This window comes from Panicum hallii, chromosome 5, assembly GCF_002211085.1.
Source record: "Panicum hallii strain FIL2 chromosome 5, PHallii_v3.1, whole genome shotgun sequence".
NCBI classification, from domain to species: Eukaryota; Viridiplantae; Streptophyta; class Magnoliopsida; order Poales; family Poaceae; genus Panicum; species Panicum hallii.
Window position 1 is genome coordinate 11,734,490 of NC_038046.1, and position 18,682 is coordinate 11,753,171.

Below are 18,682 nucleotides of genomic sequence, written 5' to 3' on the forward strand. Positions count from 1 at the left end.
CTATCGTAATATTTAGATTCTACGTTGCAATACGTTATCGTTTAACTATTTTCGTACGAATTTTAGATACCGTAATCTTCTTCGTAAAATTGAATTAAAATTTTATATGCATACATAAGAGTATTGCAAATAATTTTTTTTATCCCCTTTTTTAAAAAAGTCCCTGCCGCAAAAGCAAGCGAGCTGCACGGCGGCGCCCACGGCCCGCCGGCCACCGCCGTTGATTCGAACCAGCCCGGCTTCCTCCATGAAGGCGCACGGGACCAACATTGCCGCATTGGCTCCCGATTAGGGGCGGCTGCGACTGGCGAAGCGCTCAACTTCATTGCGGCGGACCTCGAGCAGGGGCGGCGGCGGCGGCTCGCCAAAGCCGCAGCGGCCGCGGGCGTCGCCTGCCGAGCCTGGCCGCGGTTGGCTGTTCGGGGCGTGGTACTTCGGTGCACACGGTGTCGCTGATCTGCCAACCATGACGTCGTTTGTGCGTCGGTATGTTTGGCATCTTGTCCTCTGGTTGCTTAAGGTAGCTCATAATTCGTAGTAAATGATTTGATGGGCCATTTGGATGAGGAGTACTCTAAATGCTCATGGAAAATCTTCCCTGGGATAGCTACTCCAATATGAATGTTGTGATTTTTTTTCTCGAAAGTACGTCATAAATTTTACTCCAAAATTTATTGGAAAAGATAGAAAGACAACTGCACCTCATCAGGCGGGGATTACAACTGGGCCACTGGCCATGCCACTGAAAGAAAAAACAATAACCAAGAGCTGACGGGACGAAATGAGAGAAAACATGCATACACAAACCAAAAAAGCACAAAAACAACTACTGTCGCAGCCGCTGTCCTGATGTTGAATTTAGCGGCAACTTCTAATGCTCAATTTAGTGGCCAAATGTCCTGCATCCACTTGTTTCCGTCCAAACCTTGCTGCACCATCAGTTTTGAATTATTACGATTTTGTTCAGATTTATAATAAATCACAAGGATCAGGATCCAAATTACCACTCCAAACAGGTCCGTGGTCCCTTGTATTTCGGGGATCAGTAGTTGATATTGACATAGCCACATAGGTACAATGCAAATCATCATGACTACTTTTCGTATCTACATGGAGTCCACCGTTCAAAATGTCAGCCAAATGCTTACAGTGATGCAAAGAAAAGTTTACTCTCGAAATTCTTCTGTAAATCCCAATGAATTCATAGCACAGAAGAACTATAAAAACAAAGAGAAGAATCAAGGAAGATGTACAATGCCTAGTGATTTGAAACAAAATTCTTAACCTAGGTACTACGATGAAGCTGAACGAAGTTCAACTAGCGAAGCATAGAATCCATCTTTGATGTTCATCAGCGTCTCATGTCTTCCTTTCTCCACTATCGCGCCATCCTTGAGAACTGCAATAATATTGGCACTTTTGATCGTTGAGAGGCGGTGCGCCACAATAATTGTGGTCCTGCCAACCATGACATTATCCAAGGCATCTTGCACAATGCGCTCAGACTCAGCATCCAATGCGCTTGTTGCCTCATCAAGAAGAAGAATCCTAGGATCTTTTAGTATGGCCCGTGCAATGGCCACCCGCTGCTTCTGGCCACCGGATAGCTGAACCCCCCTCTCTCCAACGGTAGTGTCATACCCCTGGGGAAGGCTTGATATGAACTCATGCGCATTGGCTGCTTTTGCGACCTTGATGAGCTCCTCCTCAGTGACCTCCCCGTGCTTCCCATATGCTATGTTGGCACGGATTGTGTCGTTGAATAGCACAGGCTCTTGGCCCACCAGCCCCATTTGGTCCCTTAGCCAATTGAGTTTTAGGCTTTTGATTTCTACCCCATCCAATGAGATTGTACCAGAGTCAGGATTGTAGAATCGTTCCAGCAAAGAAATTACTGTTGATTTTCCACTGCCACTCTCTCCCACAAGTGCTACAGTCTGTATAAAACCATGAAGGTAGTAACCGAGTAAGCAGCTGATTATATCACTGTTAGAAGACATGGCATTGCAGAGAGATGTTAGGCTAACCTTTCCAGAGGGAATGTGCAGGGTAAAATCACTGAAGATTTGAACATCTGGACGGCTTGGATACTTGAAGCTAACATGTCGAAAGTCGATGTCACCCTTGACCTCGTCTAGTGTCAAACCTTCATCACTGCCTGAATCGATTTTTGACTTTCGGTCCAATAAAGCAAATATGGAGATAGATGAATCCTTCGCCTTTGTAGAATCAGAAGCCAATGCACTTGTTTGAGATACACCAATTGTTGCCAACATCAGTGCAAAGAAAACCTGCAAGACATGTGTTAAACTCAAATCTTCAATAAGAAGTTGAAGGAAAAAAAAATACTATTGACATGATGCATTTTCTAACCTTGAAAACGTCTCCAAAACTAGATTTATTATGACGCACGAATTGCCCTCCAACATAGAAACAGAGACCATATGTAAGATACATCATCATGAATGAAAAACCAAAACCAAGGCCACCGACCATTCCTGTTCTGACCCCTTGATTCTTTGAAGCTTCACATTTATGATCATAGATTGTCATGACTCTTTTCTCAGCACAAAAAGAAGCTACAGTCCTGATACTACTGATTGCATCAGTGGCGACTTGACTTGCATCTTCATACAGCATCTGCAGAAACAACAATACATTGTCATTTAGCATGTATTAAAATAATAATATCTAGGGTGATCATTATTCACATGTAATTCGAAAAACTCAATGATATGTCATAAATTTTATAAGTTCAAATATTAGCTTGATTGTTTGAAAAATAAACACAGATCTTAATTTCAGTTGTTATTTCATATTTTGTATAGTGACAACTGACAAGAACAACCTGAAGGCTTTTTTTACGTATATTACCTTGGCATCTTGACTGAAGCCCTTCAAGAACTTTACTTGTGCATAACCTTGAGCACCCGATAGTGGCATTACACAAAGGATGATCAATGTGAGCTTCCAGTCTGCCACAAAAGCAATGACAAATCCAGTGATTAGTGTTGAGATGACCTGAGTCAACAAGGCCAAGTTATCACCCACTAATCGTCGGACATTCAGAGCATCAACTGACAACTTTGCACCAAGCGCTCCACTGTAAAATACAATTTGACCATTAGTACACCAATTGCGGACCTTAAGTAGAAATAAAGAAAATAATACATTGAACAAAGTGATGGTAGTTAACCTGGAGTTTTTGGGATCATCAAACCAAGAAACTTCTTGGTGCACAATGCTCCGAAATGACAAGGCACGAATACGCTCGATAAGCTTTCCCCCGGCTACTCCAAATAAGAAATACTCCACTGGTACTGATACTATCGATACAATACCCAGCACAACACACATCAAACCCCAAAAGCTTGAATGCTTTCTTAGTTCGTGAGGCGGCTCATAGAAAGTTTTGATGGCATTGGAGATCATTAGACCAAACATTGGAAAAAGCACTCCATGGACTCCAGCTGCTAGTGCTCCTAACAAAAGAATCGGTAGCTCTGGCTTGTTTAGACCAGCTAGCCGTCCCATAGGAGCTTTCTTAGGGGCCTCACTATCATCAGCCTGCTCTTTCTGATTCTCCCTGTTTGCATCATTGCCTTCGAGCAACTCAACTGAACCAGGCATACCAAATGGGAGCGTCAAAGAATGGCGACTACTGTTTCCTGCGGAACCTCTGCTTATCGATCGCTTCAGTGAGAGGCTTCTACTTTTAGACCTTGGATCAGACAAGCGCTGATCTTTCTGATGTTCCTCTTCTTGGCTTTCTTGCAGACGAATAAGTTGAGAATAAGCACCATCAGGGTTCATTATCAATTCGTCATGGGGACCTGTGAAATATTTATTGATGCAAGGAATCAATAGCTTAGTTGAAACATTGTGTGCATGTAATGAATGCAAATGAACTACGCGCAATGTTAAAGGGATCCTAACCTTGTTCGACTATTTTCCCTTGTTGCACAACTGATATGCAATCAGCATTCCTCACAGTACTCAGACGATGTGCAACCACTAGTGTTGTTCTATTCACCATGATCCTATTCAGTGCTTCCTGAACAATCCGCTCTGACTCCACATCCAATGCACTAGTCGCCTCATCTAACAAAAGAATTCTAGGGTCTTTAATTATTGCTCTTGCAATAGCGATCCTTTGCTTTTGGCCCCCAGAGAGCTGAGCACCACGTTGGCCAACCATCGTGTCATAGCCCTGATATGAGAAAAACAGAAAAATATTAGCACTGACCTTATATATAAGATATAGGATGTACAGAAGTTAATTCATTGGATCTGTGGCATACGTTGGGCAATTTATCAATGAAATTTGCTGCATTAGCAAGCTCAGCTGCTCTTTTGATCTCTTCAATTGTTGCGTCCTCTTTGCCATATGATATGTTATCTTTGATAGATGTCATAAAGAGCAACGGCTCTTGGTTAACAAGACCAATCTTCCCTCTTATCCAATCAAGTCGCAAATTCTTAATGTTAATCCCATCAATTAAAACCTCACCAGCCTGTGGATCATAGAATCTCTCCACAAGACTTATCACAGTTGATTTGCCACTTCCACTCTCCCCAACTATAGCCATTGTAGTGCCGCTAGACACATGTAATGAGAATCCATCAAATATTAGTTGCTCTGGTCTTGCTGGGTAGCTGAAGTACACGTGCTTTAGGTCAACATCACCCTTGATGTCTTCTAACTGCTTACCGGTTGGGTCATCAGGGTCAATTTCTGGTTTCCTCTTGATTGTTGCAAATAATCTGTATGCTGCAGATTGTCCTTCTGCAAAGGCTGCCATGCAGGGTGTTGCATTACCTAAAGACCTGCACAAAAAGTTGGAAATCAACACCACCAGTCATGCAACATGGATCATCATAAGAATTCCTTCATCTTGATTTAAAGAAACTCACATTGCCCCAGTCATTATAGCAAACAAGATGTTGATGACGTCTCCTCCTGAGTAACCTCTGCTAAGAATCAACTTGCCGCCGTACCATATGGCTAATCCATAGCTTGAGAAAAATATAAAGAAAACAGAACCCATGCCAAAACCATTTGTAATTCCTTCCTCAACAGCTGCCTTATATGCCTTGTGTATGAGTTTATTGTAGGTTGCAATAGCCTGCTTCTCACCGTTGAAGGAGACCACCTGTTTTGCAGATGTAGCCACAAGAAAACTGGTGAGTGCATGCCACATTGAAAAATGTAGAGAATTCTCTTGTACTTGTCACAATTCAATCTCTGAGTGCATTGAACTCACTGTTTTAATGTTCCCAAGCGTCTGTTCGACTACATTCCCTGCATCGCTGTATGATGTTTGCCCCTTGCTAGAGATTTTAGAGAGCATTTTTGAGACAATTCCTCCAGCAATGACAACTGGAGGTATGCATGCCAACATGACAAGAGATAACAGCCATCCTTTTACGAATGCTATTACAAAGCCACCTACGAAGGTAGCAATAAGTTGTTGGAACTTGCCGACCTGAAGAGTTTTGTAAGAGTCAGCTTGTGGAAGTTTTGATATAAGCTGGTGATGGTAATCAACAGAAAGTTTGCTTCTGCAGTCTTCATTTTCATAGAGGGGAGCCATTACCTTCTCACCAATGGCATCCTGAACCAACACGGTATCACCAGACATCCTTGAAACTACTTGCCCAGTTGTCATTTCTACATCAAAGAATGCTATTTCTTGCCTCAAGACAGATTTGAGGTACAGAGATCGAATGCGTGTTGCCTGTCTTTCTCCTGTCATTGTCCAGCATGACACCTCTGCACAAACAACACAATAGATTCAATTCTATTGGTACAGACACCATATATATGCCTTAAACATTAGTAGAACTCTGTTTTAGATTTTTCTAAATTTAGTTTGCTGACGAAGCAATGTTTTAATCATACATTTTTCTTGTATCTCTTTTCGTGGAAGTTCAAAACATGTTGGCTTTGTAACCACTATTATGAACTGCTGAACACAAACTTTCTGTACCCTTCTTTGGAAGTATATAACAAAAGTCAAAGTTGTTCTCTGCTTCGTGATGGCAACTTGCATGTTTGAAAGTTGAAACATTGGTATGAGCGCGAGCTGGTATATACGGCAAGCTTCCTTTTGTTAAGCTTATCATCTCTTATGATTGTACGTAATGCAAGATTCTCTTTTACTATCGATGGTCAACGTTAGCAACAGCAATGTCATCTTGTGATGCAGAGTGCGAGCGGACATAAAGATTGAAAGTGTTTACGAAGTCTACTCGTACTTACGGAGAAAGGAAACAACAGCTGTTGCAATGCCCAGGTAGACAAAATTCAGAACTGCCTGAAAAGAAAGGTGGAGCAGAAGCAGGGTGAGAAATGTACTCGTATCTCAAAAAATAATGTAAGGAAATGATGTATTTGATCAAAGTTTGGCCATAATTTTATTTTATTCAGGGACCATATTAAAAAACTGCTCGCAAAGAACATGCAACCGACAAATTTGACAGTGTGGATGATCTTTGATCAGGAAAGATTGCAGCCATTACCTCTTGTGGTTAGTTATTATACTATGCAAGTTGCAATCAACTAGAGTAACCTACAAGTTACTATCTTCAGCTAATCGATTCGTATTTCTACTTCAGAAAGGTAGTTTTTTTGAAAAGCACATTGTAGAGGGAATATACATTTTTATCTTCATATACAAGTGAGCTCCCACGTGAGAAAATTAAAGGAAAAAAAGTTACAATGCGCGCAAGAGAAGAAATTAAATGTGAAAAAATATTCTAGTTGGTCCCTAAATCGTTGAGTTAGTTGTTGAGTTGTTTGTTGTCCTCAAACAGTTCTATTTTTTTTGCTTGTCTTTTTTTTTTAAGTGTTGTACTAAGCTGGTAACCCGGAAGACTCTATTTCATGCTTTTAAACGTGGCCAAGTTTGATCCCTTGGCCTGAAAATATTAAAACTTAGTTCAGACTCGTAGCTGATCAAATGAGAACAATTTACTCCATGAATAGAGAAGGAGATGTGCAATATTTTGCAAGCAAAGCATTTTCTGAGGTTGATATTGGACGTCACTAATTAAGTTCCTGTCAGAACACGGATCCTGGAATCATTTTGATTTCTAGGAAGTGTCATTCCATCTATCTCAAGATTCGAGAACAAGAAAAGGAGAATTTTTTAAAGAAATTAAAATATGAATAGAGAACAAAAACCAGAGAACTAATGGCGCCAAAAGTCAAGATACACGCCCCCATCGTTCTTCCGGGGCAGCGAAAGCACAAACGCCAAGATTGAACAGAGCTTTCTATCTCGGTCAGATCAGACCGCCACGAGACGGGATTTGACCTCGGCGCGGCTGCGGCTATCTCCGCGGCCATACATGTGCAGCTGAGAATGGCAAGCAAGGAGCTAGCTATAGCTAGCGCGGCGGAGGTGCCTCCGGCAAGCTCACCTTGTTGACGCGTTGGAGGACGTCGCCCATGGCGACGGAGCCGCCGAAGGCGTCGATGACCTGGCCGAAGATGAGCGTCATGATGGGCTGCGTGACGCCGTTGGCCAGCGCCCCCACCGTGCCGAGGAGCATCAGCATGACGTCCGTGCCGTCGGCGTACCGGAACAGCCCCGTGAACGACACCCTCTTGTCGCCGGCGTCGCCGCCGCCGCTCCCCCTCTTCTCTTCCTTCTCCTCGCCATCCCTCCCTCCCGGAGCTGCCGCGGCGTCCATCGCTCGCGGTTTGGTGTGGTACGGTGCGCGCGCCTGCCTTTGGGGCGGCTTCCTACAATCCTACGGCTCTCTCTGCGCCTACTTCTCAAGGGTATTTATGGGGCTCCGTTGGTGGCACAGTAGCCAAGTAGCCTGCCCAACCTCTGTTGCAAAACACTTTATAAAATGGTTTGATTGAGAGGAAATGGCACAATATGTTATTCCCTTTTAAGAGGAAATGAAATATTTCTTTATTTTTAGAAGGAATGAATTTTGCAAGGGTTTTAAAAGAGCAACAACGTGCAAGGTAGACCTATAAACCTATATAATGTATGCCCGACTTCGCACTCTGAATTTTAAGTTCTAGGAGCTCCAGTGAAATTAGAACAAAATAGACTCCGAGTATGAGAAGTGCATGTATATATATATATGTGTGTGTACATAGTGGTAAAAATATGTTTGCTGTGTTTTATGTATAAAAAATATACATTACTTTTAGTTATTCATGTATCTATCTATGAGTTTTGCTTCATTCAGCATGGTTTCCATTTTCTGAGCCTTAAGAGATAAGAGGAGACATTATTACAAACTTGAAATTTCCATCTCTAGATATTTTCAATCAGTTTTATACTAAATTTCTTTTTTTGCAAATATTTCCTTTTACTAGTTCTAACAAAAAAAAAGCCTCTGATTTTTTTAAAAAAATAGGTTTAAACACTAGATTTACTACGCCGATAGCTTGACATAACTGTCAAATTACTAAATTTAAAACAATAGTATACTCCAAGAAGCAACAACTCTATCGGTAGGAGTACATTAACATCATAGTACCGCAGATTTTGACCTGAAGGCCTGCTCAAAGGAGACCCACAGGAGCTCCTATGCTCCGTGCAGGGTGCAGCACGTATCTTACGGTACAAGCAAGTACTCCTGCTTTACTAAACACGTGTGCGCAAAAGCTTCCCAAACTGCCGGCACCATGGGTCCATTGGACTCTGGCTGTCAGTGGCCGCAGCGGGCCCCGCACGCCGGTGACAGCACACTTCCTGGCGCCCTCGAGTTGCCACGAGTTCGATTCCCGAGGCTTGTTTAAGGCCCGATCGTTTTCTGCTATCTAAACTTTTAGAACCGTCACATCAAAAAGAATCTTGCTATTTAGAAGTATTAAATAAAATTTGTTTATAAAACCTTTTGCACAGCTAGGTACTAATTCGCGAGACAAATTTAATGAGCCTAATTAATCCATAATTTGCTACAGTGATGTTACAGTAATTATTCGCTAATCATGGACTAATATACCTCATTAGATTCGTCTCGCGAATTAGCAAATTAGACTTTATTTAATACTTCTAAATGATAAGATTCTCTTTGATGTGACCTCTCTAAACTTAGGGTGTGTTCGTTCCCTGCCTCTAAATTTTAGAGGGGTCACATCAAAGAGAATCTTGTCATTTAGAAGTATTAAATAAAGTCTAATTACAAAACTAATTGCAGAACCCCAGGTCTAATTCGCGAGACGAATCTAATGAGGTATATTAATCCATGATTAGTGGATGATTACTGTAGCATCACTGTGGCAAATTATGGATTATTTAGGCTCATTAAATTTGTCTCGCGAATTAACACCCATCTGTCAAAAAAAATTTATAAAAAGATTTTATTTAATACTTCTAAATGATAAGATTCTCTTTGATATGATGGGTCTAAAATTTAAATGGGAGGAAACGAACACCCTCTTAGTTTAGGTGCCCGGAAACGCTAAGATCGCGGCGCGCGTGACGTAAGCGCCGACGTCATCAGGTCAAACGGGGCGGAGGGGCGATCGAAAGCGCGCCTCGGGGTGCGCGCGCGCGCAAGCTGTCAGCCCCGCCACGACGACCCACACCGCCGCACGCGGAGACGTGCCGGGGGCTCCAGCATCCTCCGAGCCGTGCGACTTCAAACCCCAAGGTCAACCCGCCGTTCTCTCCCGTCCCGTCCCTTTCACCGTTTGAATTTTAACGCATTATATGAGTCGGGTAACGTCGTTGAGGGAACGCAGGCTGCAGGCTGCAGCATGCGCCGTTACCCCCATCGCCGATCTGCGCTCACGGTACCTCGGTAGCTTAGCTTACGCAGCTTGCTGCCGGCGACCCCACTGCAGATCCATTTCGACCAACATCGTTTTTTTTTTGTCGATCAGTTGTCTCTGGCGTAATACTCAACAAGACAACAAGTATAATAGTATATTTTCTCAATTCTAAAATATAAATTTTAGTTTTATTCTAAATCAAATTTGATTAATTTCGACCGAATTTATAAAAAGCATACACAAATATCTGCATCGTCGGATCGGTTTAACTAAATCCATCGAAAAATCTATGTTGATACTGTATTTATTAGATATTACAATAGATATAATTTTTCATGTATATTCGTCAAAATTTAAAAAGTTTGGATTAGGACAAAACAAGATTAAAATGACCTACATTTTGTAATGGACGGAGCGATTTAGCTGTATGATTCAACTAGCGATCAACTTGTTCATTAGCATCCACTCGGCCACTCTGCGTGCACACTTACAAAGAACGTGTATAAGCGTCAAAACTGTGAAGCTTCCTCGCGCAATCCTAATTGACTGCATACGCTTAACAGTGTTGTGACCTGTGTGGTGGATTTGGTGAACTAACCTCCTTTGTCATTTAGTAGTCGCCAGCAGGTACAAAAGGAATAAATTAATAGGTAAGCTGTTTATTTGTCCTCGCAGGTGCCAGGAGAAGGTACAAATGTACTGATCATCTTATCTCTTTGGGTCAGAAACAGAGTGATGTCTAGGCCTATAGCCGTACAGAATAGTCTTAAAGAACATGCTTATTTGAGTGTTGGTTTCTATGGAATCATACCTCTATTTTCTTATAAAAAAATTGTCACTATCGTTGCACGTATCTGGGACCCGCATGCTATTGACACAGGCAGCACAACGAAAATTTTTGCATGGCAGCATGTGAGGGCGCCTTGTCTATAACCGCTAGCTAGTTTATGTCCAGTTTGGTCATTCTAACTAAACAAGATAATGCAGCAGTCAAGATGAGGTGGTAGTAGCTTGCGCGGCAAGCAGAAATGACCGAGCATGTACAAACGTCAGAGGAAATGAGGTGGTAGCTCGGTAGCAGAAAGGGGAATGAAACAGCAGGTAGTTTGCTCGACCGGATGCAGAATGATTAGCAAAAAACAAGAGAAAAGAAAAACGAAGGAAGATGCTGAGGAGGCGAGGACGATCGGCGCGTAGAACAGGCGCAGAATAATGCTTGGCCGACAAGGTTAACAGTTGCCAGGTCAAATATGACACGTTTGGTTGTAATTTTTTTCTATGATGTCTTAGTCCATTACGGGCTATGCATGGTCGATCGATGGAGGAAACAAAAAGATTTCGAAGATGCTTTCTCACCAAGTATGTTCAAGAGGACAGAAGGAGCAAACCTAACAATTTACTCAAGTTTTTGTTATAAAAAACAAAGATGGAAACCAAGCTATCTACTCGGGCCTGGCCCTCTCCTTTCTCGAGTTCAAAAATCAAAAGGACCAAGCTAGCTAGTAGGAAATGAACAGTTACGTTGCCGTACGTGCGTGGAGGCAGCCGATCGGAGGCCGTCACTGTCAGGTGACATCGATCGGCGCCGTAGCTACGAATGGTGCCCGGCCGCCGCCACGTGCGTACATCGGACGAACGGACGCTGGTCACCGTCACCGTCTTTTCTTCTCAAAGGAAAAAAAAAGGTCTTCCTTGGCATGCAAGGTATGCTCATCAGCTCGACCTCACCTCATGCTGGACGCTGGTCAAACACTGCAAGTACTACGTGCATTAATGGTGAGGTCACTAACTAATGATCGCCTACTTACCTATGCTACAATGCCCTGATGATTTCTTTATATATATATAGGAGTATAAACTAACTAACGGACGAGGGAGAGCCAACGCGCATATGGATTTTATCCCATCCCATGGGCCCGCTCCCCTTTTCTGATCATCTGAAGATGCTGCTGCTCCAGCGGCCAGCTTGGTCGTCAAGGCTCATGCTTCGCTCCCAAGGCGCGGCCACAATGCAAGTGGGGCGGTCAACTCCATTAAACTAGCCCTAGTAGCTATCTGCTGCAAGAATGATATCTTCAGCATCATTCCCGATCCTTTTTTTTAATTGTTAATCGCACTGTGCCTGTGCGCGCGCGCGGTGGTAGACGTGTTTAGGCAGGGTTCAACGAACCAGCAGCTAGCATCAGCGAAATTTGAACCGGTTGTACAGTTATTTTATTCTCAAACGCACAGCCTTTGGTCCACCACAAGTTCATCCAACAAAGTTCATGATAAAACCATCCCACTTTATATATTGTTTTTATTAAAAGTGATGAACCACATATGAAATTCCAACGGCCTCTGATCCGCGTGCGGCGTGCATGCTGCGCAACTCCGTGGACCGAGATGATTCGCTCGCAGCAACTGCCTGGAGCTGAAGATCTCGCCGTACGAGCACGGCCACTAATCTGGATTCCAATCCCGGCTTATGGGGCATCGAATTAAGCGATCGATTAGAATCAGACGGATACGGTATGCCCTGATCACGCGCTTGTCCGAGTCTGACCTGATGCCAGGAATCGAGCTGATTTATTAGGCCATCTCGAGGGCTCGTCGTCTCGTGAAGTTTAGACGACCCCGACCGGTGGCGCCTCCTCTGATTAATACCGCTGCTGGTCGCGAGTCGCGACCGACCGGAGAACTAACGAGCTCGTGCATGAGACTATCTTGAGCTACTATTCCTCGCACACCGTCGAGTCACACGAGGAACACGAGTGGTGCCGTTTCTCGGTTACAAGATTAGACTTTCTAATAGTTTTTCTTGACGCAATTAGGTTCTGTAATCATCGGCCACCGGCGCATGATACTACCACGAGATTCTCCAGATGAGGTCTCCGAAGCACGGGGCATGCCTGCAGCTACAAAAACCAGCCAGCCAGCTGAGGCGGACGGGTCAGGCGCTGGACCTCGTTAACCAGCCGCACGAGTCGCGCCGCGCGTTCCCATCCACGCCGTCCAATTGCCGCGCGTGGGCGGGACGCACGACCCACGCCTTTCCCCTTGCCCATTTCCTAATCCCGCACCCCCACCCAACTTAAGCCCTTGACATTCAGAAAACAAGTTTGGACCGAGAATGTACAATGAGCTCGTTTCGGCCGAAGCAGGAATGGACCATCCAAGAAGGGTGACAATGTCACAATCCCTGCGTGCACAATCTGATCTTCCAACAGTTTCAGAAAAAAAAAACTGATCTTCCAACATTTCGCACTCGATGAATGGCTCAAGCTGCGTACATGTTGGATAGTGGATTCAGAAACTCATGTCAAATCTCACCATCTTCATCCGTCAGAAAGCTTAAAAAATAAGAATATTGTGCTGTGAAGGCTAAATTTGTATCGTTTAATGGGTATGGGACAGGGCACTGATGCCTCTGAATTGCCTGGACCTCTAAATTTTTCAGTTTTAATGCTAAATCTAGACAGGGTACAAGTTTGAGTTTTTGACTTCATCATTCTCTTCATACGTTTGCACGCAGAGACAGTTCGTCAAGAACAACGCTGCCTTCAATCAAGGTCCATATACAGATGACGACTACTCACAGAAACGGAGATGATCAGCAACCAGGTTCCTTCGATCAAGATCTTTGAGCTTGAGAAGCTTTTCAGTCGGTGCAATCTGTACTGTACATCCAATCCTCCATCACCGACAAGATCTCAGTACAGCAACAAATCTAAATGTTTCTCTGATTCTGTCCAGAAATGAAGGCAACCCCGCCGGCTGTAGGTGGAGTCCTGCATAATATGGCACTGCATTAATTCCAATGGATCATCCCAAGGGCGGAAACCAACTTGCAAGATCAGACTGCTGATAAGCGCCATTGCCCACTTGGATACCTGCACCAAAAGGTAACACCAAATTCAATTCACGGTAATATATTTAGTGCACGAGCAGTGATCCATGTAGTGAGTAGTGCTGTTTTGGATATCAAACGAAAGAATATGCCCGTCATTTCTTTCCCTTTCATCAGTTGCCTCTTGCATCAGCTACTATGCAAGATACTAGAAACTACACGATATAGAGTGTTGCAATAAATAAGAAAGATATGTTTCAAGATATGATGTGCTCCAGCCCTTTCATCCCAGAAACGTCAGGGAAGTGAACATAGCTATTTGAATGCCTGATGTTCACCACTTCCATCCTCAAGATCTCAGTAGAACCACCATGCATATAAAGTGATGATCCAGCCTAAGAACTGCAAGCTGCAACAAAGTGATCCAAGCTCCAATGTCTTCCATGGAAGAACCTCTGCTACCTTTGGTCCAGCGTGACCAAAAGTACACTTCCAAGAAAGACATAAGAAGATCCTGTGATGTTCCAAGCAGGTGCGCAAATTCCTTTTGCCCAAACAGTAATTGCAAAGCTAACTCCAATACTCCCAATCATCTTCCACCCACTAATGAAAATAGCAATATGGTATCCCCATCAAATATCCAGCGGGCGCACTCTTCACCTTCTATATTCACATCAAGCAAAGAAACACCCTGTGCAGATGAGATCCATGACCAAAGCCATGCTACCACTGCACAATTTGCACCATCAATTGCAAGGCAGGCTATTGTCAGTGTCATCTTATACATCTCAATAGGGGTCCTTGTGTACATAACAAATGTTGAAGGCTTCAAGGGAAAATCCACGTTCAAGTTAGTGGATGCCCTTTACTTCACCATCATTAGTTTGTGCACAATAGGATATGGTGACATAGTCCCTTGTACTAACTTCACAAAGGTGTTCACATGCTTGTTCCTATTAGTTGGTGTTCGTTTTGTCGACCTTATGCTAAATGGGCTGTTAACAAATGTGCTGGATAAGCAGAGGACAGTTCTACTCAGCACAATGGATGACAATAAGCTCAACAAGGTGTTTGACACCTATATGGTTGATGCTAAAAAGAAAAGGTCAAGAGGAAGGATGAAAGTAATGCTTGCATTAGCGGTTGTAGTAGGCACTATCTCATTTTGCACAATAATAGTACATGAAGTGGAGGGCCTAAGCTGGATCGATAGTTTCTATTTGTCAGTCATTTCTGTTACGACAGTTGGATATGGGGACAAAAGCTTCTCAACAACAGCAGGAAGGCTCACTGCCACTGTGTGCCTTTTGGTAAGCACTTTGGCATTTGCAAAGGCCTTTTTATTCCTAACAGATCTAAGGATGGACAGAAGAAACCGCCGGACTACAAAATGGATCCTCCAGAAGAAAATGGACAATGAGCCACTTGTCGCAGGCCTAGACAACAATCCTGCTGTAAGGTATGGTACATTTTTTCATGAAAATTTATGATTTGAAGTTGCCTTTCAACAATTAACACCTGAAAGTTCTAATAACATTAATATCTGAAAAGGAAACAACTTTTCAGAGCAACTAAACTTCTAACCTGTTTTTTATGTTTAATTCAATGATTGCATTATGATCTTTTTATTACTATAAGGATTGTTTCTTTAAAGACATGTGCTTTATTAATTTCTTACGTGAAAAAGAGCCAACAATTTGTTATTCATTTTACCAGCAAGGCACTAAAGTTATATTTTTCTTGAACACGCAGGAGAGCTGCGTATCATTATATTAAGAAGAAAGGCACTGAAGTTATCTATATAACATAAAAGGAAGGTTATAGTACTATTGTGGATAATAAGACTTTCTAAGGAATAAAAAAAGAAACTAAAAGCCTGCATCCACTAGTAAACAAAAGAATCTCGATACCAAACTATGCTTCCTGAAAACCACCTGTACAAACTAACCTTTTTTTTTTCTTGTTTTTGATGAAACTAGGCCCAAAGTATCCTAATTTCGTAAAAAAAATTGTCTGCAGTAGAAACAGTGGGTGACACTAACATTTTATAATTAGATAGACAGGGCCAGGTTACATGCCTGTGATGAACATGACATGAACACCTCACTTCCCTAAATAAATTTACTTTCTTTGCTGTCAGCTCCTATATTCATATAATCTGGAAAAAGTATGTCATATTTATGCTGCTTATAGTGACTGTGTAAGTGTGCATTTCATATTCAATTTATATAGTTGTCAATGGTCACTCATTAGTAATCTGCTTCCTCCTATGTAACAGTAAATCAGATTTTGTTATCTACAAGCTCAAGGAGATGGGGAAGATTGATGAGAAAGACATCGCAATGATCTCCGACCAGTTCAATCAGCTAGAGTTTGGAAAATGTGAAAGGATCCCTATCGTGGATATAATTGGAAAACTATGAATCTAGTATCAGTACCTAAGGAAATATCCCATATCACAATGATAGACTCCGCATACACTTTGTTAAGTAGGATGCGCATGTATGTGACATATTTAATACCCTTGCCTATCATGAGTATTCAAATACATTATCTGGTGCAGTTTAACCTTAAATCTGAAAGTTGTGTATTGTTGTATTACGGCTGAACTAAAAGTTCAAGAGCTGGTGGACTGCATTCATCTCCAGAATGGAAAAACAACTTGTAAGATGTATAGGTATACAGGAATAAACACAACGAATAACAGACAATATACATCGAAGACACTTAAGATAGTTTCATACAGGGTAGAACTGGATTCCTGAGTTTCTTAAGTGCAACTGAAGCAACAGAGAGGCAAGCTTACCCATGAAAGAGATAAGGATGGATGCCACGAATTCACTGTTTTGTGGTTTGCTATCATCTCAAGTCTCCAGATTCAGTCTCGTTTACTGTCATATCCAAAATCCTTGCAATCCTGAAATAGATAGTTACCGTAATGAATCTCAAGCGTATCTTGTGCAAATGAAATAACTGCGTAATTAGAACAGAAAAGTTTACACGCTTTTGAACTTATCTGGTTTTGCATCAAAGACCCACCTTTCTCTAGTTTCCTTTACAAGCATATGTATGTCTGATAATCTTTGCCACTTGTCATTTCTCTGCTCCTCACTGCCCACCTCTTCGACTGATTGGGAACTGATGAACTGTTCAATTTCATATTCTAAAGATTTCATCTGTAAATCAATATGCTCTAGAAATCCATCATATGCAGAAGGATTCTTTATGCTGTTTGCTGGGTCAGGATCGTCCAAAGATGAGAAGCCATCTGCTATCTGAAATGCACTTTGCTCATGGTGGCCAGCCATGCTTGCATGTGCCTCATTTCTCAACTCAAAAGATTCTTTATCAACTGATTTTGGATGAGTATTGGTACTCTCAGCCCCATTGACTATATCATTGACCGTACTGGAGAAAACCCTTATCTTGTCATCGGAGATTTCACCATTAGACATCCCTGGACGCAATGCATACTCGATTAACATGTTCTGCTTTATTGAAATTGCCTGAATCCAAAAAAAATGATCATTGTAGGATTGTGCATGGCATAACTCTCTAAGATAGATCATAGAAGTTTAAAAAATCAGTTCCCGAGCATTGCACATGTCATATATGGGTTATATGCCACAGTTGAAGCAAACGCTTGGTTAATTTCAGATGTCAGCAACAGAATCACTGCATGAACAGTGTGAGATATAAATGGTAAATAATGGCTTGGGAAGTAAGTTTGAGTTACTGGCATGAAGTTAGAGAATACACGGCCACACCAATCTTTACACGATAATGAAAGACCATGTCATCACCTCACTAATCTTTGCCGAAAGCTTGTCAAGCACACCAATGCGCTCTTTAATGTTCTCTAGGGCTTTGGTCAATTTCTTCTTCTGCACAAGTAAATCCACAGCCTCATTCTCTTTGCCCATTTGGACACTGGTTGCGGCTCGCTTCTTAAGATTCTCAGCAGCCTCGGTCAATCGCACAAGCCTCAACCTCGCGCTATTTGCTATGATAAGAAAACATAAAACTTGTTATAGGGATGGTGCGTGGTTAAGCAGATGCTACAGCCTGCATATCAGCACATTGTATTCATATCCCCAACCACAAACCGTCAAGTCTCATCCTCTGATTACGCATCAACATAAGGTCCAGCTATGACGGCTAGGTTGAAAACACAAGTTGCTGGAGATAAACCAGACAGCAATTTTGGGAGGCATACTTGTTTTAGTAATGTAGTTGGAAGTAGCAGAAAATTTGGGCCGTAAAACAGTACTGGGCATACAACCGTCGCATGAACACAGCACTGAACATTACAGTGATAGCTATGTTACCTTTGGACTGGGTGAGGTCGGCCTCGGCGTGGAGCTGGAGGAGCTCCTCCCGCAGCCGCCCGAACGTCGGCGGGGCCCGTTCGCCGCCGAACCCGCTAGACGCCGCCAGGACGACGGTGAACCGCGGAGGAGGACCCGCCCCTGGGCGCCTCCTCCATCCGGCCAGGGCATCAGGCGGCCGAAGCGGCGGCGCCACTGGCAGCGGCGCGACGGCGAAGGCCATCTCCCTCGTCCGCCGCCGTGGCAGGTCTCTCACACCGGCGGCTGCGCCGGTGGCAAAGCCGCCGGTGGCAATTGCAATCTTGCAGCCTTGCGGGGGCTCGCGGGGTGCGCCGCTACGGTCTGGAAGCGGAAACACCTTGGATTGCGTAACGTCCTTCTGTAGACGTATCGTCGTGCGTTCACGTCATTATCCAGCAATCTTTCGCTATAGGAGTACGGTGCATTGCATCTCTGGACATTGTTGCTTGAAGTTGCCGGTAGGTGCGAACGCAGGACAACTAGACAAGAACGATGGATGCTTTGCAAGTTTGGACCGCTATCTCGCGAGTGCTAGCTTTGGAGTTTTGACCGTTTGGTCGCTTGGCCTCATCCGATCCACTGTACATTTTACAACACAGGAGTACAGACAGGTTCAGTTCACTGAATTCTCAGACTCTCAAACTCCCAGCAAAAATTCACAGCTACCAGTCAATCGGGACGGTACAAAATACTGTACGCACTTGAAGTCGTCTGGGAATCGACTCAAGGGACCTCTTTTTCTCTCTGTGCAAACCA

At 43.2% G+C, this 18,682-nt stretch overlaps 3 protein-coding genes across 7 annotated transcripts; 1 reads left to right on the plus strand and 2 right to left on the minus strand.

The window, feature by feature from the left end:
- Positions 1-991: 991 nt before the first annotated feature.
- Positions 992-7,719, minus strand: LOC112893157 (ABC transporter B family member 9-like). Of its 3 annotated transcripts, XM_025960336.1 has the most exons (12): positions 7,426-7,715; positions 6,263-6,317; positions 5,598-5,773; positions 5,265-5,486; positions 4,915-5,153; positions 4,302-4,827; positions 3,937-4,210; positions 3,197-3,833; positions 2,875-3,103; positions 2,374-2,640; positions 2,028-2,291; positions 992-1,937 (listed from the first exon to the last, which is right to left on the minus strand). In XM_025960336.1, exons 1-12 carry the CDS (start codon positions 7,696-7,698, stop codon positions 1,293-1,295), a joined length of 3,807 nt encoding a protein of 1,268 aa, XP_025816121.1. In that variant the 5' UTR covers positions 7,699-7,715; the 3' UTR covers positions 992-1,292. The 3 variants fall into 3 exon arrangements, with proteins under 3 accessions (XP_025816121.1, XP_025816120.1, XP_025816118.1); XM_025960335.1 differs by having other exon boundaries at positions 992-2,291; positions 7,426-7,719; XM_025960333.1 differs by having other exon boundaries at positions 2,875-3,833; positions 7,426-7,718.
- Positions 7,720-13,044: 5,325 nt separating this feature from the next.
- On the minus strand, positions 13,045-18,235 carry LOC112893159. 2 transcript variants are annotated; one of them, XM_025960339.1, is made up of 5 exons: positions 17,906-18,235; positions 17,381-17,580; positions 16,617-17,083; positions 16,384-16,494; positions 13,045-13,620 (listed from the first exon to the last, which is right to left on the minus strand). In XM_025960339.1, the coding sequence occupies exons 1-4, from the start codon at positions 18,126-18,128 to the stop codon at positions 16,437-16,439; spliced, it is 948 nt and encodes a 315-aa protein (XP_025816124.1). In that variant the 5' UTR covers positions 18,129-18,235; the 3' UTR covers positions 13,045-13,620; positions 16,384-16,436. The 2 variants fall into 2 exon arrangements, with proteins under 2 accessions (XP_025816124.1, XP_025816125.1); XM_025960340.1 differs by lacking the exon at positions 13,045-13,620 and adding an exon at positions 14,111-14,240.
- LOC112893158 (two-pore potassium channel 2-like) lies at positions 13,630-16,145 on the plus strand. Of its 2 annotated transcripts, XM_025960338.1 has the most exons (3): positions 13,630-14,109; positions 14,947-15,036; positions 15,856-16,145. In XM_025960338.1, the coding sequence occupies exons 1-3, from the start codon at positions 14,012-14,014 to the stop codon at positions 15,998-16,000; spliced, it is 333 nt and encodes a 110-aa protein (XP_025816123.1). In that variant the 5' UTR covers positions 13,630-14,011; the 3' UTR covers positions 16,001-16,145. The 2 variants fall into 2 exon arrangements, with proteins under 2 accessions (XP_025816123.1, XP_025816122.1); XM_025960337.1 differs by having other exon boundaries at positions 13,636-15,036.
- Positions 18,236-18,682: the final 447 nt, after the last annotated feature.